Source organism: Elephas maximus, chromosome 17 (genome assembly GCF_024166365.1).
Source record: "Elephas maximus indicus isolate mEleMax1 chromosome 17, mEleMax1 primary haplotype, whole genome shotgun sequence".
NCBI classification, from domain to species: domain Eukaryota; kingdom Metazoa; phylum Chordata; class Mammalia; order Proboscidea; family Elephantidae; genus Elephas; species Elephas maximus.
In genome coordinates, this window is record NC_064835.1 from 77,143,411 (window position 1) to 77,171,265 (window position 27,855).

Genomic DNA, 27,855 nt, shown 5'->3' on the forward strand with positions numbered 1-27,855 from the left:
ATCTCACCATCTTAAGTGAACTGTTTACCGCTTCCCTCTTCCCTTTCATGTCTTTGGCCCTTCAGCATGATGTATTTTTTTTTTTACAGCTAACTTTATACTTAATACTATATATGAAATCCCTTTTTAAAAGTCATGAATGGTATCATAGAATCAAACATGCAGTTATAGCTGTTACTCAGTCATGATGAATTGCTAATTTTTAGAAAAAGATTTTCACTAAAAAGTCTTGATGACAAAGATATGTATGTATAGGTAGCATACACACAAACACACCTTTAGTACAGAATCCTCATAATTGGCCAATCATAGCGGATTTAATGGACCTATTTCCACAAATCGACCTCACACAGAAAATTTGATACCATCGAGCTTTCTGTTATTCACATGCTTCATTTACTAAGAGTATTCAGGACATATTTTCTGGTCTTAAAATGAACAACGTGCAAATCCAAAAATCATCTTGAGAATTCACCAAGTACTTAAACTGTTGGTTACAGTTTAATGACAATTCCCCAATTAGTCTTAAACAGAGCTAGTCAATGAGCTGTGAAGATAAACGACATCTGCTGTAACATGACAGGATGGACTGATGGAAACAGAGTCGGGTCAGTCACCTTTTCCTGACCTCTTCTTTGACAAATTTGGGATCTGTAATAACTGTAGCTTACAACTTTCAGTCAGGTCAACAATCTTCCCTGAGTTGGTCTAAAGGCTACTCCGCACTATATTTTAAAAAAAATATTTTTTTTTTTGCGCTAAAATTCGTTTAACAAAAACATTCAGACTAACCATTTAGAGTTGTTTAACAGCATTATCTTTACACACACACACACACACGTTACACGTCATCCTTATATATTCATTCAATCTTTTGGAAACAGTACTTTGAAATCCAATTAGCCTAACTTACAAAATTGTATTTCTTTATAAACCATCTTTAATTCAATTCTTAACCGATTTCCCCATTACTGTGACATTTTAGAGTATATATTTTTTCCAGTATAAATCTTCTCAATGAAAACTCTAAACCTCCCTTCCTTGGACTACCTAATGAAAATATCCGTACTATTATTGGGGACCTACTGAAGACAAAGACTTTATTACTCTTACTTTAAAGGTGGCATTTTCTGTCACATCCGCATTTCATCTAGTGGAAGTTTTTTTACATGACAAGGCAATCTAGCTGCCTCGCAGAAAGAAAAACTATCACTGAAAGTAAAGTAAATAAAACAGTATCAGCCATGTCAAAATGGCTAGTGAACTGAGAACCTGGAAGAGCAGTTCTCCCCGAGAGGAGACACTTACAATTTCGCATAAAAGTCACAAAACTCCTTGTAGACTTTTACGTCACTGTGCCTGCGCTGCAGTTTGGACACAGCCCTCTCGTCTTCGTTCCCATTAGCCTCGTGGGCGTTGTTAAGCACAGTCTGGGGGATTTCTTCATTCTCTGGGATAGCACAGGGACGTACTCTGCCCGGGAGCGCCATCCTGGAGGGCTTGAGAGCACTGAGCCCAGGGAAAAGAGCGGCAGGGCACAGAAGCAGGAGAAACAATATCTAGGACTCCCCCACTTCCCAGCCAGGGGTCACTCCCACTATTCCCACGTACGTCAGCCCGCCAGGCTTGCCAGGGTCTCTACTAGAGCTTCAAGTTAAGAGCTCCGGCAGCAAGGCCGTCAGCCAGCATGAAGGTCCTGATTTACTGAGACTTTCTGGAAGCTCAGGAAAACATTCCACAAAGCAGTAACACAGCCTCCGCGGCGGACTGTGCCCGTAAACACTACAGCACAGCAATAGAGGCCTGTTCCATAGGACTTCAAGAGAAAGAAATGTCCACATGTCCTGGGTATTTGTTATCAGGCTTAAACAAGACTAACACTGTGCTTCTCAACTTTGGTGGGCATAAGAATCTGCTGGAGAGCTTGTAAACATTCCCCAGAAATCCTGCATTTCTAATAAGCCCCCCGGTGATGCTCATGGCGCTGGTACACTCTGAAGGGCAGGGGAAACCGAGCTTCTCTGACCATAATTTCAGGGCATACTTGCCACAGGTGCCTTTTTATCGGCTTCCCCCCAACTAGGCAGTGAGTCCCTGAAATTAAGGGCTGTTTTCACTTCTATTTATCCCAGTACTCCTGGTGCACAGTGAGAGCTCAGTAATGTGGCGGAATGAATGGACTCAAGTGGAAACAGAAAAGAGGTGGAATTCAGTTATAACATTTTTTTCTACTGATTTCCAGCTAATACTGTAACTCAGGTGAGCCAAAGTTCTGGGTCTTTATCATAACTAAGGATGTCATTAAGTGTACTATTCATTAAAGAATGTTATGGTGTTTTTGCTATAGTCATTCCACACCACAGGGTTGCTGTGAGTCAGAACCGACTGGACAGCAGTGGTTTGGTTTGGGACATCTTACAGAATTATTAGGATTAGCAGTGATGATGATGATGTGTGTCACGGGCAACAAGTGGGTTCAGAATCTTTCTAAAGCCCTAGTCCCCTCAGCACCAAGGCGCCAACCCAGCAAAATCAAGGTACCAAGGGGAGTCTGTAAAAGAAAATCTAGAGCAACAGGCAACAGGAACAACGATCAGCAGAGCAGGTCACTATAGACACAGGAAAGCCATGAAACCAGCAGCAAACGGGAAAATGCAGCTGAGACTCTCTAGAAATAATTATAAATACTTGGGAGTTAATAAGTGCTCACTGTTCAATAAGCACTCATCATTTAATCTTTACCACACATTCCTTTGAAGGAAGTTTTATTTGCAGATGAGGAAACTGAGGCACCAAAACCCAAAACCAAACCCACTGCTTTCGAATCAATTCTGACTCACAGCAACCCTACAGGACAGAGCAAGACTCCCCCATAAGGTTTCCAAAGCTGGAATCTTTCTCTGGTGGAGTGGCTGGTGGGTTTGAGCGGACCACCAGTCGGTTAGCAGCTGAGCACTTTAACCAGTGTGCCACCAGGGCTCATATCTGAGGCCCGAGGTGTTAAACAACCCCCAGAAAGCCAAGATTAAAGCCAAGGTAGTCTGATTCTGAGTCTATGTTTTTAATCCTCTCGTGGGAAAATCATTAAAAATAATTACTAGGGAGCAAACAGGTTGACTAGAAAAGGTTAGGGAGTGGGACAAAATGTGACTAGAAGCAGAAAATAAGACTAAAGCTACCTACTTTGAACCCTAAAGATCTCAGAGGACTGGTCAGGAACTCAAAGGCTGGGTGCTCAGAGCCTGCCCATGACAAGCCTAAGGATGATGGAGTGAGGGAATCACCATTTTTAAACAGGCTTTTATTTTCTCCTTTCACTTACCTACATTTCCCAATTTTTGTTTTTACAATGACCATGTGGATAAGAGAGAGGAGTCAGGGGAGGAAAGAGAGAGACAGACAGAGACAGATACACAGACAGACACAGATACACACATAAACACCTTGACTCTCAGACCAGAAACATAATGCACAGAACTAGGGGTAACATGGTAGAGGGTGGGGTACTACACGGGTTTTGCCAAGATACTTCCCTTCACAGTTAACCTAATCATCTTCTATTTACATTTCTATTTCACCTAAGATGCTCCTCTCTTCAAAACTCAGAATCAATTTTTATTTCCATTATCTTTGATTATCCATTCTAGCGTGTACTGGGGCCAGTTCCAGGAACATGGGGACTTGTCCTCTCCAGGGAGAAGATTCTAGACAATGATTTAATGGTAAAAAAGGTAAGGCGCCCCACCACCACTGTGCTCTCCACAATAATCTTTCCAACTTTTCAGTTTACAATGAACTTTCATACAGAGTTCATTCATCCTGCATAAAAAATAAGACTCCCATTATCTTCTCAGAGAGGCTAAGTAACGTCCTCAAAGTCACCCAGCTAGTAAGCGGAAGGTTCCAAGTCCGATGTTTTGTTTTGTTTTTTACCTCCTTGTGAAACTCATCCTATGCTGATGCTTCCAGCAACTGATATAGAGGACTACACCTCAGTCCTGAAGCTATTAGGCTGTCTGTTTGTCTTCCTTATAATATTCTACACACTTCCTATTCTATACTAGCTCCAGTGATTCCAAACCCTGTTATCCTACTGTCAGATCCAAAACACTCCATCCACACTGAGCTACTGCTACCTGGAGACATCAGCCTAGAGGTGCAACACTGAAGCAGTCACCGGCTGACTTCTCTTTCCCTGTAGTTCAAACAGAACACCAGGGCAGATGGGGACAAACTCTTTGCCTTCTTTCAGCCTCACTTCACATACCAAAAATGTAAGCTCCATAAGGGCAGGACATTTGTCTTGTTCACGTCTGGATCTATAGCCCCTTGAACAGAGTCTAGCACTTAGCAGGCACTCAGTGGTTGCTGAGTGAGGAAAGTGGGGGTTGCTGCTATTGTGTGCTTGGTGTGGTTTCTGACTCCCAGCAACACTGTATGACAGAGTAGAACTGCCACATAGGGTTTTCCTCGGCTGTAACCTTTACGGGAACAGATCTCCAGGTCTTTCTTGTGCAGAGCCTTTCAGTTAGCAGCTGAGGGCTTAATCACTGCATCACCAGGGCTCCTTAAAGTGGGGGGGTGGGGGGGTGGGGGGGAGTAATAATCCATTTATTTAATCTAGCTAGGGGAAATAATAAAAGAGCAAATTAGCTGTACAAGTCTGCCATGCACTTTGAGTCAGCAGTTCAAAAAAAAAATTATCTTACTTCATAACAAGTAGTCTAATTTTTATGAAACAGAAAGTAAAATTATGAAAAAAGTCAATGGTTCATGAACATATAACTCTTCAATGAAATCCCTCATGTGCCAAGGAACTAAAAATAATGCAAAAGGTCTGCAAATATTTTTAACTTTTTGTTTCAAAATAATTATAGTCATAGGAAGTTGCAAAGATAGCACAGAGAGGTCCCATGTGCTCTTCTCTCAATTTCCCCCAAGGACTACATCTTACGTAATCATGGTACAACATCAAAACCAGGAATCTGACATCAGTACAACGTGTGTGTATAGTTCTAGGTCATTTTATCCCATGTGTACAGTCCTGTAATCACGACCACAACCAAGATACAGAACGATTTATACCTTGATAGTCACATCATGCACACTGCTGTTCCCTCATCCCTAACCTCCGGCAACCACTTATCTGTTTTCCATCTATATGATTTCGTCATTTACAGAATGTTATATAAGTGGAATTACACAACGTGACCTTTTAAGATGGGCTTTTTTTGCTTAGCATGAGCTTCCTTGAGGTGCATCTAAGTTGTGTGTATCAACACTTTGCACCCTTTTTTTTTTTTTTTTTTATTGCTCAGTAGTATTCTACAGTATAGATGTACCATAGTTAGTTAACCATTCACCCATAGAAGGACATTTAGGTACCAGCAGTTTCCAGTTTTGGCTACTGGGCATAAAGCTGCTATGAACATCTTTTGTGTACAAGTTTCTGCATGAATGTGTTTTCATTTTTCTGGGATAAATGCCTGGGAGTGTTTAACTGTTGGGTTGTATGCTAAATTTATATTTAGTTTTTTTAAAAAACTGAACTATCTTCCAGAGTGGCTGTATCATTTTACATTCCCATCAGCAATACTGGAGAGATCTAGTTTCTCCACACAGTCATCAACATTTGGTATTGTCATTATTTTTATTTTAGCTGTTCTAATAGATGTGTGATCCCAATTTTTACTAGGTATGTATGTCTTTTGTGTGCATATACACACACACAAATAAGTACAGATAATCCTTATTGACAGGAAGGGGAAGAAAAGTAACACATGTATTAGGAAGAATTTCAAATATTACAGAGGTGTAAAATGAATGTATGTGTGTGTATTCTACTAATCTTAACTGCCCCTTTGATGAAACTAAAGAGGTTACTAAAATTTTTTTTTCTTTGATTCTTGATCACAAGACATTAAGTTAAAAATAAAGCAAAATTATTTTTAGTTTGTATTTTGTTTTTGTGTTCTGAGTCTGCCAAGCACACGGTTCTTACTAGTTGAAAGCCATCAGAAGAGGACCGTGGCTTGAACAGGAATAAAATCCTAACCCCCATCAGCCACTAAACTGCTCCACATCTTCAACCAAGATAGTTCTATAATGTCCTTCCGCTAAATCACATCAGTGCTGGCAATTTAGTAATAATTCTCTTGCCTCTTCAAGTTATGCTACTTAGAGAACACCATGTGCAAGAGGAAGCAAGCAGGAGACCTCCCTTTTTTTCTGGTTTCCTCTACTTGGAGCTGGGATTATGTTAATGAGAATACATGGCACACAGATACTTTAAATAGAACTCTTCAACAGACGTCACCTTAATATGAATGAGCTTTCTGATCAAAGCTATCATATACTACGAAAACATCTTAAAACTGTTTAATCAGTCAGTTTTATCAACGAGAACAGCATTTATGTGGGTGTAAGACAGATGTGTGGCTCTGTTTCTCAGCTTACAATTTTACCAGATCTTATTCTTTCCTCCTTTCGTTTTCATTTATCATCAAGAGACATGTTAACTGGGAAGCAGGAGTGAGAGGAGAGAATGAGGCTCTGCAGGAAGAAAAGACGGGGCAGAAAAAGCCAGATCTTGTATTATACATCTCCTTCCCATTAACCTCTCCCTAAGAGCAAAGGACCCTAACCCATTTACTGTCAAGGTAGATAAAGCAAGCAGAAAGATTCTCTGTGCCTCACACATACTGCTTACCCTGGAACGACAAAGGAACTAAAATGCGGATCAAGGCAAATCACGAGAGCTCTGTCCGTCCACTGCAGTTGTCTGGCTAAGTAAGCTCTGACATTTTAGCTACCTAATGACAGCACAAATAGGCTGCTGCCCTTTCTTTAGCAGCTCTTCTGGGAACGTCTATAGTTTCTTAAAAAGTCTTTGTTTTTTACATTATCACATTGTTTACTTATTTATATTATGTTACATCATCTCTGAACATATGAAACTCACTATGTGCTTACAACGGACCTAAAGAGGTATACCAGAAGTGTCTAGCCCACCACTGGAGGTATTTGTTAAATGAATAAACGAGTGACTAAAAGTCACAGCCTCTGTGACTGTATATAACCTCTGTGGAAACAGTATACATGGTTTCTTCCAATATGCAAGCATATAATGATACAGATTTTTAATTCCATAACCAGTGCTGAATGAACACGATTCTTTTGTACGCCCCCGGTGTCCTGAGTAAGGATCAGTAACACTGCGGTCACTGAAAGGTTCCAAACCAAAAAAACCAAACCCGTTGCCATTGAGTTGATTCTGACTCACAGCAACACTACAGATGGAGTAGAACTGGCCCACAGGGTTTCCGAGGAGCAGCTGGTGGAATCAAACTGCTGACCTTTTGGTTAGGGGCAGAGCTCTTAACCACTGCGACACCAGGTCTGAAAGGTTAGGGGGCATGTTCTCCCAGAAGCATACTGTAGGCTCAGTCGGCCACGTGTTTTATTTAGCCACCACAGAGCAGAGCTAAGAGAAATGTATGTGTACTCTTTTTCCAAGAGGATAGGCAATAATTTAAGGTCAAAAAAATACCAGTGCTCAGGCTTTAGATTCAGGCGTTTTGTTACTTTTAAACCATTTCTGGCACTTAGTAATGTCACTCTAAGAAATGCAAACAATCCCTCTAGCCTGTAACTGTAACCTTGAGAAAATTATTTATCTGAACTCCCTGGACTGAAACTCCTACTGACACCACAGCGGTGCGTCAGAATAGCAATGGCGGCAGAGTGGGAAGCTCCTGTCAAAAAAGCCAGTTTTGTCTCAACAGTGGGGCCTCTCAGAAGGCTTCTGCAAACACCTAAGTACTTTTCTGGCCTGAAGAACTAGGGTTGCCTTAGGCCCCGGTTTCCCTTCAGGTTCCTCCCACGAGGTTCTATAATCTGATTAGCACTCCTTACCACCATGGCTAATTGGGGGTTTTGGAAGATTTCAGAAGATGGGTCTGAACCTCAAACAGCCCCTCTAACCATTCAAAGCAGACAGATTTATATTTCATAAACTCAACATCTTCTGATCATCTACTGTGTGCCAAGCCCTACCACTTACTGAAGGCTCGATCTACCGGGACAGAGTCTGGCCGTACGCGGTGTATCTGACATTACGTTACTGATCTACCGGGACAGAGTCTGGCCGTACGCGGTGTATCTGACGTTACGTTACTGATCTACTGGGACAGAGTCTGGCCGTACGCGGTGTATCTGACGTTACGTTGGCTCACTCTGATGGTCTGCAAGGAATGCTGCAGTGCTTCAGATTCCATCAGTCTAGCTAACGCCATCATTTCTGCCAAAACAAATTCCATCTTTGATAATAAGTCACAAGTCCAAGATAAGTAACCTACTTAGAGATATCATACCAAAAAAATTGCAGCTATTTCCAGGAGCTCAAATACTTAAAGCCTGGATATAATCATGAGCAGAACTGCCAAAACCAAAAGGCAGCTCTTTAAAAAAAATAGTATTTTTTATTTTTTTAAAAAAAGCAACAATTGAATTATGTGCACCATTGCCAAATATTTCATCTATGGGGTTTTAAAAGAGAAGCTGAACATTTTGACCAACTGCCTCTAAACCACGGGACTCTTATAAATCAAAAGGGCCATGCTACTCATGTTTTACCCCATTCCACAAACAGATTTGCATTAACAGATCACTAAACCAGGTACTTGGCAATAACAACTACTAGAATGACTTCAGTCAAAGCCTTCTGTGTCATACTGGGATATTCAAAGTGTTGAGAGACAGTCTGGTTAAATTACCAAATGAAACATGAATTATTTTCATTGTGATTCTCTAACCCACTCAAATGGAAAATTTAATCTCAATTTCCCCAGACTACCAAAAACAAAACAAGCATGACATGCAAGTAAAGATAATGGAGTTGGAAAGTTCCTTCCCATTTTCCAGGTTCCAGGACAAATGCACTGTGTTTTCCTTCAACAGACAGTGGGGAAACGGACAAAGGTGGCCAGCAAAGGATGTGAGGTTGCAGTTAATATGCCATTTTGTCTTGTCTGTTAAAACTGTATCCTACTTCGATTGCACAAGCAAAAAGAAAACACTCATTAACAAGGGGTAAGAGAGTGAGAGAGAGGAGGCACAGATTTTCTCAAACTAGTTTAAAAGGAAGAAAAGCGCACATTTTTTACATGCCTGTGCTGGTATTGCTCATTGGCACTCTCAGCTAAGTAGGGCAGAGGCATTTTGGCTTTTGCTACTGTATGTTAAAAATAAATGAATAGACCAAGTGAAAAAATTCCTCACTTAACAGGTATTTAAAAAGCAAATTAAATTATTCCTCTATACACTGTGGAGCCCCCAGTCCAGGCCCTCCAAACCATCCCAAATACCCTTACCAATGCCCAGCAATTCCAATGAAGCTGTGAGCAGGAGGCTATTTGCATCTGGTTGTTACATTAAGGGGTTTGTGATGTTCTTGAGGAGATAAGGAACATCTTTACAACACAAAACACATTAAATTTTATTAAAATCTTACCCACTCACCAAGTTGGTGAGTGGGTAAGATTTTAGTAAAATTTAATATTAATTTTTGGTGATGGAGAGAGATTCAAAGCACCCTAAACCTTGTGACATTTTATCAAGTGTATTCACTTCCCTCCTCAGGAAAATGAGTGACGCACAACTCATCAGGTTTAAAATTTTCAGGAAAAAAATGAGCAGGCACTCTTGTATTCCTGAAATCAAGAATGAAAATATAGCGCTTCTAATAAAAGACGGCGAGGCAAAAATTCTTCCTCTTGTATCTGAAGAAAAAATGTCCTACTTTTACTGCATAAGCCCACAGGCAGAAAAGAACGCCCTTTTCAAAAAGCCATCGGGCAGAGGTGCACCGAGGGACAGCGTCACAGCAGGCAGTGCCATCTCTGCACGGCTGCCTCAGCGCACACAAGGACTGCGTAACACAAAACAGCGGCTGAAACTGCCCATACCGGGCACAAGTTATATCAATAACTCAGTTAGTTAATCTTAACCATTTTCACAAGTGCTGACAGCCTACTTATAGGTCTAGTTCTGGTGAAGCACTTCTACAGCCTTCGGTATGGATCATACCTCAACATAAAGAAAACAAAAATCCTCACCACTGGACCAATACGCAACATCATGACAAACAGAGAAAAGACTGAAGTTGTCAAGGATTTCATTTTACCTGGATCCACAATCAATGCCCATGGAAGTAGCTGTCAAGAAATCAAACAATGCATTGCTGCAAAAGACCTTTTTAAAGTGTTAAAAAGCAAAGATGTCACTTTGAGGACTAAGGTGTGCCTGACCCAAACCATGATGTTTTTTTAATCACCTCATATGCACGCAAAAACTGGACAAGAAAAAAGGAAGACTGAAGAACTGCTGCCTTTGAATTATGGTGTTGGTGAAGAATCCTGAATGTATCATGGACTGCTAGAAGAACAAAAAAACCTGTCCTGGAAGACATACAGCTAGAATGCTCCTTAGAGGCAAGGATGGCCAGACTACATCTCACGTACTTGGGACATGTTATCAGGAGGGACCAGTCCCTGGAGAAGGATGTCATGCTTGGTAAAGTAGAAGGTCAGTGAAAAAGAGGAAGGCCCTCAACAAGATGGACTGACACAGTGGCTGCAACAATGGGCTCAAGCATAACAATTATGAGGATGGCGCAGGACCGGGCAGTGTTCAGTTCTGTTGTACAGAGGGTTGCTATGAGTTGGAACTGACTCAACAGCACCTAAGGACAACTACCATCTCTCTCTGGATGATTTGTAGGAAAATTTTCCCACATTACCAAACCAGTGAAATATCCACTCACAGAAGACTTCAGCTTGTGAAGAACACTGAGCCCAGGGAAGATGGAGGAGAGACTGAAACAAAGGTCATCACAGCATGCTTCCCTTTCTCCATGGTCCTCTCTGAGATTGACAGCTTTTTTACCAAAAGACATCCTGAATCATGACGCACAGAAAAATCAGCAGAGTTCAAGACATGTAACACCTGCCCCTCTCCACACAAAGGCAACACAGCTGACTCACTACCTGCAACTAAATTAGGCACACTGTCTCTTCCACAATGAACAAAACTGTCTTCACAGAGCCAATCCATCATATGAAGAAATACACCGAAACGGGACTGGGAAAGCAGCAGAATGTGCAGCAAAAAAGAACCGTTTAAAGCAGAAATAAATTATTTGAAAAATGAAGCATCCTCAGTTTCTGTAACCCCTGTGTATGTGAAAAGATAAGTAAACTCTGAGACAGGATCATTGGACTGTATTTTTTTTAAGTTGAACTTCCCCACCGCCATCAGCCCAGAAGTAATCTAGCTCATTACAGAAAATTTAGAAAAGGCAGAGAAGAATCATGGATATCCCTGCCAGAGACAAGCACTTAACCATTCTGCCCTCCATCTTTTTAGATGCATATGCACGCAGGTGATTTTAAATAGAAACAGGATTGCTGGCAAGGTGATTGTTTCATATTTAACACTGATGATCAACATTTCTAGTATTGGGTGATACGTTTAAAAAACATAAAATCTTTGGATGAATACTATTGTCCACCTTTTCTGAAAGTTCTGTCTATCTGAGACCTGCCCAGTCCTCCAATTCCTCCTCCATGTCTTCTCTAAGAAGCCTTCTTTGCATATTTCAGCCCTAACCGATCTTCTCTTTGGCAGCTACAATCCACACTGCACATCCTATTCAGTGAGTGGGTCAGGCCTCAGTAAAGTGTAATGCTGTGTTTTCGTATTGTAAAGGTGTTCCTTATCTCCTGAAAAACATCACAAACCCTTTAATGTAAAAACTTCTTCCAGAGAGTCTTTATACCCTTCATGGTACCAAGCACTGTTGTAGTACGCAATTATTCAAAATGCATCTCTTAAGAAAAGTCTTTAGACAACAAGATTGAGAAGGACAGAGGAAGGGAGGACTGCAGAGTGCTCTTTAACCAGGGCAAGCAGGGACCAATCCTTCACTCCCAAGCACTCACTGGTGAGGGGCTTCCTTCCCCAGAAACTCCAGGGCAGGTGGAACAGACAACTGACTCCACCTCAGGTACTCCAACCCAAACTTCTCTCCTCAGTGAACTACAATCACTGCATTTTAAAATCTACAAGCTCACAAGTTTTCTCTCACCAGATCCCCATAGTCACCCACATAAGTAAGCAGTGTGTCTGATCCATGTAAAACGTTCATAAAATTCTCTCTCACAGATTAGACCATTTTCCTTGAATTTGCAAAAACCTTTAATGGAAAGCATCTCTGTAGTAGTTCCTCTATTTGTTGAATCCCTTTTATTCCTGCTCTGACCTACTAACATATTCTCACCCTTAAGTGTCTTTTTTTTTTTAAAGATATACTGTGTCCTGAACAATACACTCAAGTTTGAGAAAACCTTCTCTTCTAAACATAGAACAACAGAGCTTGTAGCTAAGAATATTAATTCAGGAGAAGGCCCAGGTTATGAGGGAAACCCTCCCAAGTGGTATCCATGAGCTCCTTTTACCATGTGGTGGCCACCAGCACCAGACTTTCTGTCTCTAAGTTATTCTTATTTTAGTTCTGGCTCAGCCAGGGTAGTTCACCAAACGCTGACCTTCAGCTAAGTCAGCAGAGGAAGTCAGTGGGAGTTTTTATTTTGTGACTAAGCTTAACGTGAGATTTGCCTTCCTCAACGGTAAGGTAAAAGACAACAAATTCTCAAGAGAATTTCAGGAGGCAACATTTCATTCAAGTCAAGTGAAAACAATTAACCCTTTCTAATTTAAATCTACATATTCCTAACTGACACTGTCAGTTATTTTCTTTTTTCACATAAAACAAGCTTTGAGTGTATACCTTACTTCATTAAACAGCATTAGAAAATGTTGGCCAGGCTCCAGCAAAGGAACTAAAAATAATTTTTTTTTTTACCTCCTCTCTGCTCTATTTTTATTACTGTACTTTAGATGAAGGTTTTACAGAACAAGCTAGCTTCTCATTAAACAATTAGTACACATTGTTTTGTGTAAAAATAACTTAAAAAAAATTTTTTTAAGTTCCTTCTCTTTAATTTTAAACAGTGTGAGGTGTACACAGAAAGGCAAGGAACTATTTTAGCTACCATGACAGGTTTTCCCATAAGCATGATTTTAAAAAGATGCACAAAGAAATAATATAAGGTCAGAGGAGACCTGGCTACCATCTGCTAGTGGCATTCTACACAGACACAGACATACAGACACTCAGCGGGGGCTTCAGCTTCCGAGTCCCTTTTGGACGCTCCTCCTTTTCTTCTGTCCCCTGTTCTCCCCCTGCCCCTCTCTCCCTCCACACAGCTCACCATCTCCTGTCACAGAAGGAGCTCTGATTTATGAAAGCAGTTCACTGGGTTAAGTAGGAACCTCTTTGTTCAATTCCTTCAGCTCTTCTCAAGAAGGGGTATTCTATAAATCGGGTAATACATAAAAGAGTGGTAATTATGGCCTCTGATAGAACCACTCGTTTCCTTCACAGAGTATTATTGGGTTATTTTTCATGGTGGGGAGGGGCTGTGTCAGTGAACGATTTACTGCCTACTCCGTGACACACAGAGGTAAACAGTTTTCCTTGCTAGCTGGTACGGGAGCTTTGTCAGTAGAGGGAGCTGGAGAGATAGCAGGAGGAAGAGCTTTGCTTCCAGGCTCCCGTGGCTCCTGCACCAAGCTCCGGCCACGAGCCCGCAGGGAGCGCCGGCAGTGCTCACGCAGCAAGCTCCCACAGTGCAGGGCTTTCTCTCCACCAGGCTCCTGCAGCACTCAGTTCCTTCAGTGTCCCTCCACTACAATGCGCAGCAGCCAGAAGCACCCAGGAGCAGGCAGGTTCCCTGGCACCGGCCCCGTTAGTGGTTTAGTAGCAGGGTGCCTCTGGCGCCCGCAGTGCATGGCAGCGGACAGGAGCCCCCAGCAATGCTCCCCTCCTCCAGCCTCACGCTGTTTTGTAGTGCAGCGCCTCTAGTGAGGCAACTCACCAAGGACAGCTTTCCCGGCACCCTAGAGGGTAGATGTCCTGGGAGTTCAGATTTTCAACAAGTTTCACTGGTGCAGCACCTTAGCAACTCCTCTGTATTCAGTGATTCAGGGCAGTGTGTCCTGGGGATGAGGAAGGGACAAGGGGGAGAGGGGAGCTCCTCCTTGGGGGCTCTATCTCAGCCCTAAGGGTAGGCTGCTCCTTGTATCTGCTGCTCCTACAAGCTTTAGCATTCTCTTCTTACTAAGCTGACCCCTTGTCACTCCAACCCTCTCTTAGAGCCAATACTTCTTTGTATCTTTATATTAAACCTTCCCTGTTCAAATTGCTATGTGATTTTTTTTCTCTCCTGATTCAACCCAGACTGATACAGGAGGGCTAAATTGAGGCTCTTAAGTGATGGTTCTTAGACCTTAAAAAAAACCCACTGCCATGGAGTCAACTCTGACTCATAGCCACCCTACAGGACAGAGTAGAACTGCCCCATAGAGTTTCCAATGAGTGCCTGGTGGATACGAACTGCCGGCCTTTTGGTTAGTAGCCATAGCTCTTAATCACTATGCCACCAGGGTTTCCTTCTTAGACCTTAAGGACCCTTTATCCAAGCACATGGGCCCTTATCACTGTAAGAGGCACGCGTGTCACTTAACAAGCTAGAACAGCTGTGTCTGCATCAGAAACTCGAAGGGTTGGGAGGAGGTAGTTATAAAGGTAGACATACTAAAGCGGTCAGTTATGCAGGAGTCCAAGTCAGTCTGCTGCCTTCTAAGTTTCTCCAAGCCAGAAGCCACAAATGGACTCATTGTTCAACCCAGGGCCAGACAACATGGAAGTCCCCGAGTGCTGACCAGGGTACCCTCTTCCTGATAGCATTCTCTGGTACAAGTAGCACATCTGGAGGCCAGTCAGTGTGGGTTCTTAGAGTATTTCACACTGGGTTATGCCCTCATGAAGAGGCTTGGAAGAATGAAAACAGGGATGATGTTGTTGTTGGTTGCCCTCAAGTTGATTTCAACTCATGGTGACCCCATGTGCTTCAGAGTAGAACTGTGTTCCATATGGTTTTCAAGGCTGGAACCTTTCAGAAGTAGATCACCAGGGCTGTCTTCTGAGGAGCCTCTGGGTGGGTTCAAACAGCCAACCTTTCGGCTAGTAAGCGAGCACTTAACCTCTATTTCAGTCCTCAAGAAAGAGGGCAGTAAAGGAGCCTAAACTTTCACTCCTCTTTCTCCTTGCTCACCTTTCTTGAAGATTATAAGGAGGCTGATGATAAGAACTGCAAGCTAGCAGACACGCTTTGTTGTGGGGTATTTGATACTATCTTACTGTGAGTGTTACATACGTGTTTTCTTAGTCATGGCTATTCCTATGTTTCTCTTCCTGCCATATTACAACTGCAGAAAAACTGAGTGACAACCTGCTTTCTAAATAGTCCCTCAATTTCAGAATATTTGTGGTGAAAATGGCCATGTGTGTCCCTGAACACTTACACAGTGGCATCTCTCCAGAGGCACTGTCACAGCCAGGTGCCGGAGTCAGAAAGCTGTGGAGTAGGTACACTTAGGCACAGCTTCGGGAAGGACCTTGCGAGAACATAAAGACTAAGGGCAATGTTCTATATAAGCTTCCAAATGTTCTCAGGGAATCAGGCAAAATCTAGAATGTAATATAATGATATTCTAAGCTAATTTGTTACGAAATGAGCTTTAAAAAATCCCATACTTACTTATCTCTTCTCTTTCCTCATCAATCATCTACTTCTCTCCTAATCCCCATTGATACAAAAACTGAATTGAAGGGTGGGCATACTGAATCAATGTAAGGGTCACTGAAGAACGGGTGTGATGTGGAAGATGGCAGCTGCCACAAGGGAGAGCAGAAGCTAGCCCCATATTCATCCTTTCCCTTCCCTTTCACAGCCTCCTGGTGGGAGGCCCTAACCTCAAACAGGCCAGGTACTGAACTGGCTGAATAGGGGCTGACTTTGTTCAGCTTGTTTCCTCCCTCGTGACATCACCACCCCCCTCCTCTTCCTCCTGGAGCTTTGCCTCTACTCTGCCACAAAGAGGCCAAACCCAGTGCCCATTTCCCACCTCAAACATCAGCCTTCAAGAAATACTATTTCTAGAGAACAATGTGCAAGACAGGCTCTAGAAAAATGCTTGAGGAGAGGAGAACCATGGAGCTCAGGGTGACCATTTCAGTTACATCTGTAGTTGACACACACACATTTTTTTTAAACATTACATAAATGATGTAAAACAAAACTTAAACCTTCCTGACTGTAGGGCAAGAAAACTCCTTGCTCTCATCTCTTTATAAACAAAACTGACACCTGGGTCTTCAGGACATCAAAAGCACACTTGAATAAACTCCGTGTCTATCCTATCCTTTAATTCGAGCTTTTATCCAAGCATCGTAAAGCATTCAACAGAACGATCTCTTCCATGGCAGTTCGTAAGTAAGGAAGCAAAAATGTGATCAAAGCTAACTCGGCACCAGTCCAGATTATTAAGCTGGGAAAACAGAAAAAAAACCAAAATAACTGGGTTTTCAAACAGCTCAGGATCTAATAAGAAAACAAATCAAACAATGAAATGCTGACGATGGTTCAAATAAACTCATGAACTATGGGGACTGAATATAAGTAAGAGAGACGTCTAACCCTCTAACAACGGTTGTATCAAAAGTCAATGAGCTAAGCCCTATTTCACCAACCAAAACCAGCTGCTGTCAGGTCAACTCCCACTCATGGTGGTCCAGGGACCCACGATCCAGAGTAAAACTGCTCCCCGGGGCTTTCGATGGCCGATTCCTCCGAAGTAGATCACTAGACTTGTGTTGCGGTGCCTCTGGGTGGACTCAAACCTCCAACCTATCGCTTAGCAGCCAAGTGCATTAACCGTTTGCCGTAGTCATTTCTGCTCTTCCATAGCAATAATCTATTAAAGACAAATGACCACCGGACTATTTCAAGAGACAGTTTTATCTGATAAAACTTTATCCTTTCAAATAAAACTGCCCTGAAATAAAGGAAATAATTCTGTGTTAAAAAGCAACACCACATCAACTATTTATTTGCCAAACAACGCAAAAATTCTAGGCTAGGTGGAAAAAACTCACCAAACCAATTACTGAGAGTTAAGATGGTAGCAGAAGTGAAGGGAGGGAACAAGCAGTTCAAAAGGACAAAACCAACATTTTATCATGAGCAAGCATTTAAGAGTCATATGGGTGCATTATGCTTCCTGGAATAGGAGGGAGAATGTATCAAGGGGGAAAATTACCTGGTAGAGTTTAATTAATCTGAGCACAAATACAATAATCAGAAAAAAAAATTGTAATGGTTCATAAGGCAACATCAGTATTTTCTTATTCAGAAATCAATCATACATTTGCTAGGCAGGTATAGATCGCCTCTAATTGCTGGAAGTCAATTTACCTTACATTGTGCTTAATATTTTCATCTAGACAGTCTGAGTCAGTATTCCAGCAGAGCTCACAGGCCACCATCCCAGAGGACGACGCAGGGCTCTGTAGAAGCTGCTAAAGTCACACCATTACGTACACTTGGGTTCTTCAATAACACGAGCACTCCATCTCGTACTTCCAAAGCTGAAGCAGCAGAAAGAGAAGTCAGGAGGCTTTTCTCCACTTCATCTCCCACTGATTTGGCCCTAAACATTGATATTACGGCCTGAAGCCTGGCACTGCCTCAAGCTGTCAAGAACCATCAGAATTCTGACTGCACACATGACCTTGGGTTTTTCCTTCACCATCTCATCATACTTGATGAGAATGTTTGTTGCTAGACTCTGAGGCACCTCACTCCTACATCTTACGTGGCTCTAACACTTTTAACATGGTGTCTTCCAAGGGAGAGAAGACAGCTGAATCCAACAAGTGAAATAATAACACAAGGCACTTAGGAAACAAAGCACAGTTGATTTTCTGCTTTCCAAACAGATGTCGCCTCCCAAATAGGAAAAATGGAAAGCATGTAATCATTTGATATTCAAAATGAAACACAATAAATCCTCCTTGAGCAGCTCTAAATCTGTTACTATCAAAAAACTTTCTCCTTTTATAAATCATATTCAGCTGGCAAATGGAGAAACTTAAGATCCTAACAATAATCAACTTGCAAAGGTCAATTAGTAAGCGGTGATATAAGACTTGGGACCCAGTCTCTGAAGACTCCATCCATACTTTTCACAGCCATCTTCAGCAGCCCACACACTGTGAACCAAGTTCATATTTTTAAAATAAACTTAAATTGTCTTAAAAATGAAACAAATCCCATCTCTGCTCCCTGGAGGTAAAGGCAGTAATTTGAGATGTTCGAGTTTCTTAGTCCAGTCTCTTTCCCCCACATTTTGAGATTACAAAACATTTTTTCTCTTTTGGTATAAAATGCGAAAGGCTAAATAATTACCATAGGTAGACATTAGAGTTTAAGGTAAAGGAGCCTACCTCTTTCCATCCCACCCTCTACCCCACCCCACCTCCAAATTACACACATCAGAGACATAAACAGTGAAATACTGGTTTGGCTTACATGCCAACTGACATGCTGGCTGACGGCACAGGGAACCTGGAGCCACTTTACTATAACTTGACTACTGGTACGTAGGTGTCTGCGTGGGGCACAACCACTGATAAGCCCCAAATAAATGAAAAATTATGTGATAGTTCATAAGAAAATTTAAAATTGTGCTAGTCCCCCCGATAAATATTGCAGAAAATGTAAACCTCTGATTCTGAAGGATTTCAAACACGTATTAGACTAGTGAGAACAGTATAATGAATCGCACCAAACTCCAAGAGTTATCAAACCATGGGCAAATGGCTGTATCTACTCTTCAACCATAAACTATTATGAAGCAAACCCAAGACGCTGTATTATTTGATCCATGAATACTTCGGCATGTAACCACGATATGGTTAACCTTTTGTTTCTTACAAGGGTATAATGCAGGATAGGGAATTTTGGAGGAGGTTCAGTACAGGGATGTTTGAATTCCACCGTTTCAAAATCGCAGACTCTCGAGGACACCCCCTGCTGGTTTTCAGATGATGCTCTCCTGAGAGGAGATGCCCTGGCAGCTGCCACAGACAAGAGGAAGGTGATTAGGAGAAGAATCACGGCTGGCCCCCTCCTTTCTCACACCACTTCCACAAAGCACCTCCACTTTTGTTTTTCCTATTCCATAGCCCCCAGCAAAAATCTGTCTGGAAAAAATGTTTCTTTTAAAAGTTTCTGACCTGACCAATCCTTTCTTTCTACAGAAGGAGGAAACTGAGATTCAGAGAGGCCCAAAGATATAGTAACTACCTACTGCTTTTCTGAGATTCTCAAATGGAAACTTTGTTGCAGAGTTGATATCTGCATTCATTTATTTATTCATTCATGCCCTGACAATCAGGAGCTCTAAAAATGTTGACTGTTTTCCTGAAACAGTCTGATATTTAGCCAACTCGATTCTGAGGGCAGTAATGGCTCAACAGTAGAATTCTCCCCTTCCACGCGGGGGACCTGGGTTTGATTCCTGGTCATCGCACCTCATGCGCAGCCACTATCCATAAGAGTTTTGTTTTGTGATTTCAAATCTTCTGTAAACTTTTATTTTTACTGTACTTTAGATGAAGGTTTACAGAACAAACTAGTTTCTCATTAAACAGTCAGTACACATATCGTTTTATGACACTGGTTAACAACCCCACGACGTGTCAACACTCTCCCTTCTGGACCTTGGGTTCCCTATTACCAACTTTCGGGTCCCCTCCTGCCTTCTAGTCCTTGCCCCAGGGCTGGTGTGCCCCTTTAGTCCCTAAGAGTTGAATTTTGCATGTTGCTATGATGCTTAACAGGTTTCAGCAGAGCTTTCAGGCTATGGTGGACTAGGAAGAAAAGCCTGGTGATCTACTTCTAAAAAAATCAACCAATGAAACACCCCCATGGATCGCAAAGGTCCGATCTGCAACCCATCATGGGGATAGGACGGGACCAGGCAGCCTTTCATTCTGCCGTGTACGGGCTTGCAATGAGTTGGGGGCCAACCCAACAGCAGCTATCAACAACACTGTGAGTGAAAGCTAAGTCACTGGTAGCTGAATATCCTTCTCTCTCTTTACATTAAAGGGAGGAGGGACATCCTAGGCTTATTCATAGAAAAGAATCTTGCCTATAAACAATCCTGTAAGTCTCTCCCTCCTACCCCTGTACCCCCACCAAACATGGCTAAAACATTGCAAACTAGAACCCCACATTTAAGCTTCGGGCCATTTCTAGTTCCATGCATACTCATATTTCTTTCCAAAATAGTGCCAATTTTTTCATTCCCATTATCTCCAAGCAATTAGAAAATCTGACAATATACCATTTCATCCCAATACCATTCAACCATACTTTCCTTTAAATAGTTGTAAAATAATAGCAAATGGTTAACACAGAGATGTACAAAGATGATAGAAATACACTTCTAGAATTGGTTATCGTGGCCACAAAACCTACCAATAATGTTTCGAGCACATATGGTCAAAAAGCATTCTGTTTTTAAAAGAAACTTCATAAAACCTATTACTGTCATATTTTTTAACTTCAAAGATAAATGCACTGAAATTTCTCCCCACATTACAAAATATACAATATGTTGTTGTTCTTGTTAGGTGCTGCAGAGTTGGTTCCGACACACAGTGCCCCGAGGTACAACAGAACAAACATTGCCCTGTCCTGGCCCCTCCTCACAGTCGCTGCTATGCTTGAGCCCACTGTTCCAGTCACTGTGTTAACCCATCCTACTGAGTGTCTTCCGGTATACTCCAATATACTTCTCATATACAATGCACTATCTCAATGAGGTAACGAGATCCCTTTACTTTGGGGAGATTAGAAGAAGGTATATTTGGGATCTTGGTTTTAAAATCCCCATTTATGCTAATTCTATTATCGCCTAATGGATTTAAGGCTTAGCTTAGAAAAACAAATCTAAACACCCTATTTGGATTTCTCTGCCTATTCAATAAATGATTCAATAAACTGCTTTCAATGCTTAATTTCATTCATATACTCATGCACAAATATTAGCTGAGCATCTACTAGTTTAAACTGTGCTAGTCTCTAAATGAGAGTTAGAAATGACTCCACCCTGAATTTGACAGTCACCTTCACACAGATGATACCTGAAGTCATGAATACTGAAGAACTCTGGGAAATCTGAAAAGAAGACAAAGGAGAAAATGAAAAGAAGCAATAACTTACAGGTAACCTAAGAAAAGGCAGTGCTGTGGAGATGAAGGGACGAGAAATTTTTTCCAAAACAAAAGAAAACCCATGGCCGTCGAGTCGATTCCAACTCATAGCGACCCTGCAGGACACAGTTGAGCTGTCCCATAGGGTTTCCAAGGAGTGGCTGGTGGATTCCACTGCTGACCTTTTGGTTAGCAGCCAAGCTCTTAACCACTACGCCCCCACTGCCAACACATTTCAAGAAGTAAAGGGGAAGTAACTAGATCCACGTCCTTGGGTGATGCAAACAGTTTACACTTCACTACCAACCTAAAGGTTATAGTGAGACCTTGGGAGTGGGGGGTGGAGCCTCCTTCCCACTACAGAAGCTGAAGTGGGGCACAAACTCCCGCTTCTACCACCAGGCAGTACAGTGCTGGCACTTGACATAGGCTCTCTGCCAATCCTATACTCTCTCCTGGGACCTTGAATCTTGCGCAAGTGACTCTAAGCTGAGACTATTTAGAAATCGGCACCCAGCAGGGTTACACCAATTGTACACTGGCACCTGTGGTGCTACCTTGCCCAGCCTGTTCCAGCACTGTTGTTGTGGCTGTGGTTCCTGCTGTCTGGCCTCCCTGGGTTCCTGCCCATTCTAAGCTTGGTTCTTCAGCCTTCCCATTTTTGTCAATTCTGTGAGCAACTGGGTATCTTTCCAATAAAATGCTTTTCTGCTTAAATTAGCGAGATCTGTTTCTGTTGCTTCCCACCTAGAACCATGACTGATCAAATGACACCCACACACACACCCACACCAAAGCCGGGGCTGTCAAGTCGATTCTAACTCATAGCAACCTTATAGGACAAAGGAGAACTGCCTCACAGGGTTCCCAAGGAGCAGGTGGTAGATCTGAACCGCTGACCTTTTGGTTAGCAGCCAAATGCTTAACAAATGTGCCACGAGGGCTCCACCAAATGACACAGGATATTGTAAAATGGTGGGGTCAGAAGCTAGGCCGCAGAGGAATAAGAACAGTTATGATTAGAGGAGTGAGAACGAGTGGTTAGGTGACATCCGTGGGTGGTACAAGTGGTTTGTGCTCAACTATTAACCTAAAGGTTGGTGGTTCAAACCCACTCAGCAACTCCACAGAAGAAAGTCTTGGCGATTGATCTGCTTCTGTAAAGATTACAGCCAAAAAACCCCTATGGAGCAGTTCCACTCTGAAACACACGGGGTCACTATGAGTCAGAATTGACTCGACAACGGGTTTGGGATGTTTTTGGTTTTGGGTTAGGTGACAGAGACAAAAGTTACAATGTTTTTGGGACAGCTATTACTGAAGGAGGGAAATAGGATGATTCTATATTTTAAGATAGAAGAAGATTAAAAATGCTAAAGGAAGAGTTAAATATCTGAGCAAAGTCCTTGTAGAGTCAGGACAAGATCTAATCTGGTATGTAAGTGGAGGGGTAAACCTTAAATAGAGATGGAGGGAGGACAAACCAAAAAACAAAACCCACTGCCATTGAGTCAATTCTGACTCACAGCGATCCTATGGGAAAGAGTAGAACTACCCCATAGGGTTTACGAGGACTGGCTGGTGGAGTTGTGCTGCTGGCCTTTTGGTTAGCAGCTGAGCTCTTAACCACTGCACCGCCAAGGCTCCGGAGGGAAGACAGTGGGACCAAAATTAGGAAGTCAAACTGAAAGAGGGACAACTGTACTATCTTTATAACTTATGTGTAAATCTAAAATTATCCGAAAACAAAAAGTTTAAGCAAAAAAGAGAGGAAGGGGAGAACAGAATCAGGTAACATTTATGCTAATTACTGGAGGTGTGAGCAGGTGTGTCTATAAAACCAGTACGTATACTGTGGATTATACTCTTAAACACATGAGGGAAAGCACGACTAACTTTTAAAAGCAACACTAACAAACTGATACCTCCCTGTTTGAAACAGAGCAAGTACATCTTACTAATTGTGCCATGTTTTCACTGTTATGAAGACTAAATGAGCTCTCACTGAGCAATTAAATAAAGAAAACAGACTGTAATGGCAAAGCTGCAGTTTTATGCCCCTAATTGTCTAATGGACTTCGTATTTCTAAAATCAAAATATGAGCACTAGTTTTTCAGCCAAAAATGACCAGCAACCTGAAAAACACAGTCATGCGCCACATAAAGTCTATCTGGGCAACGTCCAACCGCATACACATCCATGCTCCCATAAGGTTACAATAGAGTTCAGAACTCCCAGTCAGACAATGGGACATAGTGGATGTAACTGGGTGTATCAAATGCAACAGCTTCTTGCATACATATGTCCCCTGTATAAAAAGCAACTGCACTGTCAGGTGTACAATGATATGGTACATAATCTATAACACATGCGTCAATAGTCATAATAAATGTCTACGTTACTGGCTTATGTATGTTCCGTACTGCACTTTCTGCCGCTACTTTAATGTGAACCTTCCCTACTTACGAATATGAAGTTCACTGTATAACAGTGTATGCTTCGACTCACAAGCAGCAGCAAACAGTCTTGTGTGCTGCGTGTCTCCTGAGTGTTGTAGCTCATCGGTGAAGTGCACTAGGACTCCCGAACATAGCAAAACCAGTGCTAGCGATGGCAACAGCCAAGAGGCACAGAAATGACGATTTGGAAGTGAAAAAGAAGGTATCCCATATGGCTTTGTTAAGTACGTAATAGGGTGTTTGTGCAGTGTCCAAACCACAAACATCCTGTTTTCAAGGAACACATCATGGATGTTAGGCGACGCATGACAGTGCTACCCAAAGAATCTACAGATTCAATGCACTCCTGATCAAAATTCCAAAAGCATTTTTCACAGAGATGGAAAAACTAATCCTCAACTCTATACAGAAGGGAAAGAGGCCCCAAATAGGCACAGCACTTTTGAAGAAGAACAAAGTAGGTAGGAGGCTTCACACTTCCTGATTTCAAAATGTAAGAATTTCAAAACGTAGGACTTCTAGGAATACATTATGATCTATACAGCTACAGTAATCACAATAGCCCGGTACTGGTTTAACGATACACAGAACAAGGGAGTATTATTGGGAGCCCAGAAATAAATCTATACATCTATGGTCACCTGACTGTCGACAAGGGCGCTAAGTCCCTTCAATGGGGAAGGAATAGTCTCGTCAACAAACGGTGGGAAAATCAAATTTCCACATGCAGAAAAACAAAGCAGGACCCATACTCACATCATACACAAAAACTAATTCAAAATGGATCAAGGACTTAACTGTTGAACCTAAAAGCATAAAGTTCTTAGAAGAAAATAAAGGGGTGAAACTACAGGATCTAGGTTTTTTTTTTTAATGACAGATTATCAAATACAACAACAAATACACAAGCAGCAGAAGACAAAATAGGTAACAGGAACCTTATAAAAATTAAATACTTATGTTCTTCAAAAGACATTATCAAAAGAGTAAAAAGACAACCTAGACCGGGAAAAAATCTTCAGGAATCATATACCAATAAGGGTCTAATATCGAAAATATATAAAACTTCTACAGCTTAACAACAAAAAGACAAATAACCCAACCAAAAAATGGGCAAAGGACATGAACAGACACTTCACCAACGGGACTATTCAAGCAGCCACCAAACACGAAAAGATGCTCATTGCCATTAGCCAAAACCTGTTGTCGATGAGTTGATTCTGACTCACAGGGACCCTATAGGACAGAATAAAACTGCCCCACAGGGTTTCCAAGGAGTGGCTGGTGGATAAGAACAGCTGATCTTTTGTTCAACAGCTGAGCTCTTTAACCACTGCACCACCAGGGCTCTCATCAGCCATTAGAGAGATGCAAATTAGAACAACAGTGGTAACACCTCACCCCCACTAGACTGGCAATGATCACAAAAACAGAAAATAACAAATGTTGGGGAGGATGCGAGAAGACTGGAACCCTTATCCATTGCTGGTGGGAATGTAAAACTGTACAACCATTTGGAAAACGGTATGGCGATTCCTAAAAAAAAATTAGAAATAAAACTACCCTAATTTTTTTTTTTTTTTTAAGGACCCAGCAATTTCACTCCTAGGGGTTTAAAAGTAGCAACACACAGACAGACATATGTAAACCTATGTTCATTACAGCACTAGTCACAATAGCAAAAAGGCAGAAACAACCTAAGTGCTCATCAACAGATGAACGGATACACAAAATGTGGTACATACCATATTTTTACACAAATAACATGCACTTTCTATGTCTGTTTGCCAGCCACCCCCCCCCCCACACACACACTATGCTAATTTTTTTTAACAGCAACATGCAAAAAAATTGGCATAGCGGGCGCTTATAAAAATACCTCTCAGGGGGGCGGGAATGATGCTGGCAAACACACATAGAAGGTGCATATTATTTGCTTAAAAATACAGTACATACAATGACATACTACCCAGCCATGAAGGAAATGACATCCTAATACATGATACAAAATGGACGATCCTCAAAGACATTATGTTGAGAGAAATAAGTCAATCATAAAAAAGGACAAATATTAAATATTGTATGATCTCACTTACATGAAATAACAAGAATAGGTAAATATGGAGAGATCAATGGTTATTAGTGGTTACTGGGGCAGGAGTGGGGAGGGGGGGAGAGGGAATCATTCTCTGGGAAGTAGTAAATTTTTGTCTATGGGGATGGGAAAACTGGCATCAACTAAGGGTTATGGTTAACACAACCAGACTCATATCACTGATATCACTAAGCTGCACACCGGAAAAAGAGCGAGGTGGCAAATGTGGTAGTATATATCACAACAACAGCACCCACCGCCAACAAAAAAAAAAAAAGAGAGAGAGAGAGACAGGTTCCAGCTGCTGATGCTATGAGGTACAACTAAACACCCCATGGGATTAATTTCCTTGGTTCAAAGGTTCAGGGTCACAGTTTCATAGGTCTGTCCAGTCAATTGGCCTAATACTGTTTTTAGAGTTCCCATCTGACCTCCCAGTTTGATGCGTAGTGCCTGGGGTCTTAGGAGCTTGTGAGCCTGCCGCCCCAGATGCAACAATTGGTCTCTATTTACCTGGAGCAGCAGAGGAAAAAGGAGACCTAGGAATCAGAGAAGTAAATGGGCTGCAGATCTGACTGTCTCCATGAACTACTACCTCCTTTGCCATGAGACCAGAACTGGATGGTGTCTGAGTGCAATTGCTGAACGCTTGGATCGAGGACTCAATAGCTGGATCCTGACCAAAAGAAGAAAAAATGTGAAACGGAATTTCAAGTTCTTAGGGAAACCAGACATACTGGGCCCACTGAGACTGGTAGAACTGCTGAATCTATTGTCCTCAGGTAATCTTTAAACCCTGAACTGAAATTATCCCCTGAAGCCATCTTAAAGCTAAATAAGAGTTTAGCTCAATTAGTAAAGAATGCCCGCCTTGAGCACTGTGCTCTTTTTAAAGAAATATCTATATGAGATCAAACTGATAACAGTAACTTTAAAGCATAGATGAGATGTTTAGGGGGCAGTGAGTCTAAGTTAATGGTGGTGAAACAATGAGTACAGATAGGGAGAATGGTGACACAATGTGAAGAATGTAACCAATGCAATGTCACTCACCTGTACAAGCAGAAACTGTTGAACGGCTGTATGTTTTATTGTATATATTTTTCACCAAAAATAAATATTACATATATTCATTCCATCCTAAGCTCATGGGCCACACAAAAACAGGCAGCAGGCCGCATTTGACCAGAAGATCACGGTTTGCCAAGCCCTACATCGGACTCTGTTTTGGACCTGGCCAGCAAATACTTGCATTTTGAGGTGTCCCCAGTTATTTACAGGTCCTTATATTTGAGAGAGAGCAAAAATGACTTCAAGAATTTTTTTTTTTTAATAAATCTTCAAGGATTTTAAAGAGGGGATATTGTTAGGTGAGGAGCCCTGGTGGCACAGTGGTTAAATACTCAGCTGCTAACCAAAAGGCTGGCAGTTCAAACCCACCAGCTACCCTGCAGGAAAAAGATGTGTCAAAGATTACAACCTTAGAAACCTATGGGGCAGTTCTACTCTGTCCTACATGACCCGCTGTGAGTCAGAATCAACACGATGGCAGTGGGTTTGGGTTATCGTTAGGTATGTTTTTCATTCAGGTTTCATCAAAAACATTGGGAAAAAAAGGGCTAATGACCTATGAAGGTGTGACGTTCAGAACAGTTTACAAGCCCACCGGAACAAGAGTGTAAGAGTTACTTTAATGAATTCATTGCTTAAATTAAAAGTTCATGCCAGTTTTATCCACGTTATGAGATGGACATCAAGATCACACCCACACCCACACACAGTCTTTATGTATAAAGAGTCCCTGCATATAAATCAATATAAATGCCACATCTAAATCCTTAACCATTAGGCTTCACAAGAGAAAATAATTTGCAATTATTTCTTAGGCATGCTAGACTTCAGCGAAAATTCAGGACCTGTTATCTAACTCAAGATAAAGGCCCACAAGGACAGCCTGCCAGGCACTTCCCACTAACAGGGCAATTACTACTTAAATAAGATAAAGGAGGATAGCATAACCTTCAAATGCAGCGGTCATTGGTCCATTTTACAA

The 27,855-nt window shown here is 41.8% G+C and overlaps 1 protein-coding gene across 8 annotated transcripts in view; it reads right to left on the minus strand.

The window, feature by feature from the left end:
• The window catches only part of LIMS1 (LIM zinc finger domain containing 1), a 158,706-nt gene that overhangs the window by 33,260 nt on the left and 97,591 nt on the right, over positions 1-27,855 (minus strand). For 2 of the 8 annotated variants that reach the window (XM_049857106.1, XM_049857105.1), the window contains exon 2: positions 17,439-17,611. The exons of 3 other annotated variants lie outside the window; for them this stretch is intronic. In XM_049857106.1, the coding sequence (XP_049713063.1) occupies positions 17,439-17,509 (71 nt within the window). In that variant the 5' untranslated portion in view covers positions 17,510-17,611. Of the gene's footprint in view, positions 1-1,308; positions 4,517-17,438; positions 17,612-27,855 lie in introns of those variants that run through there. 3 more of the 8 variants (XM_049857110.1, XM_049857109.1, XM_049857103.1) reach the window with 2 other exon arrangements.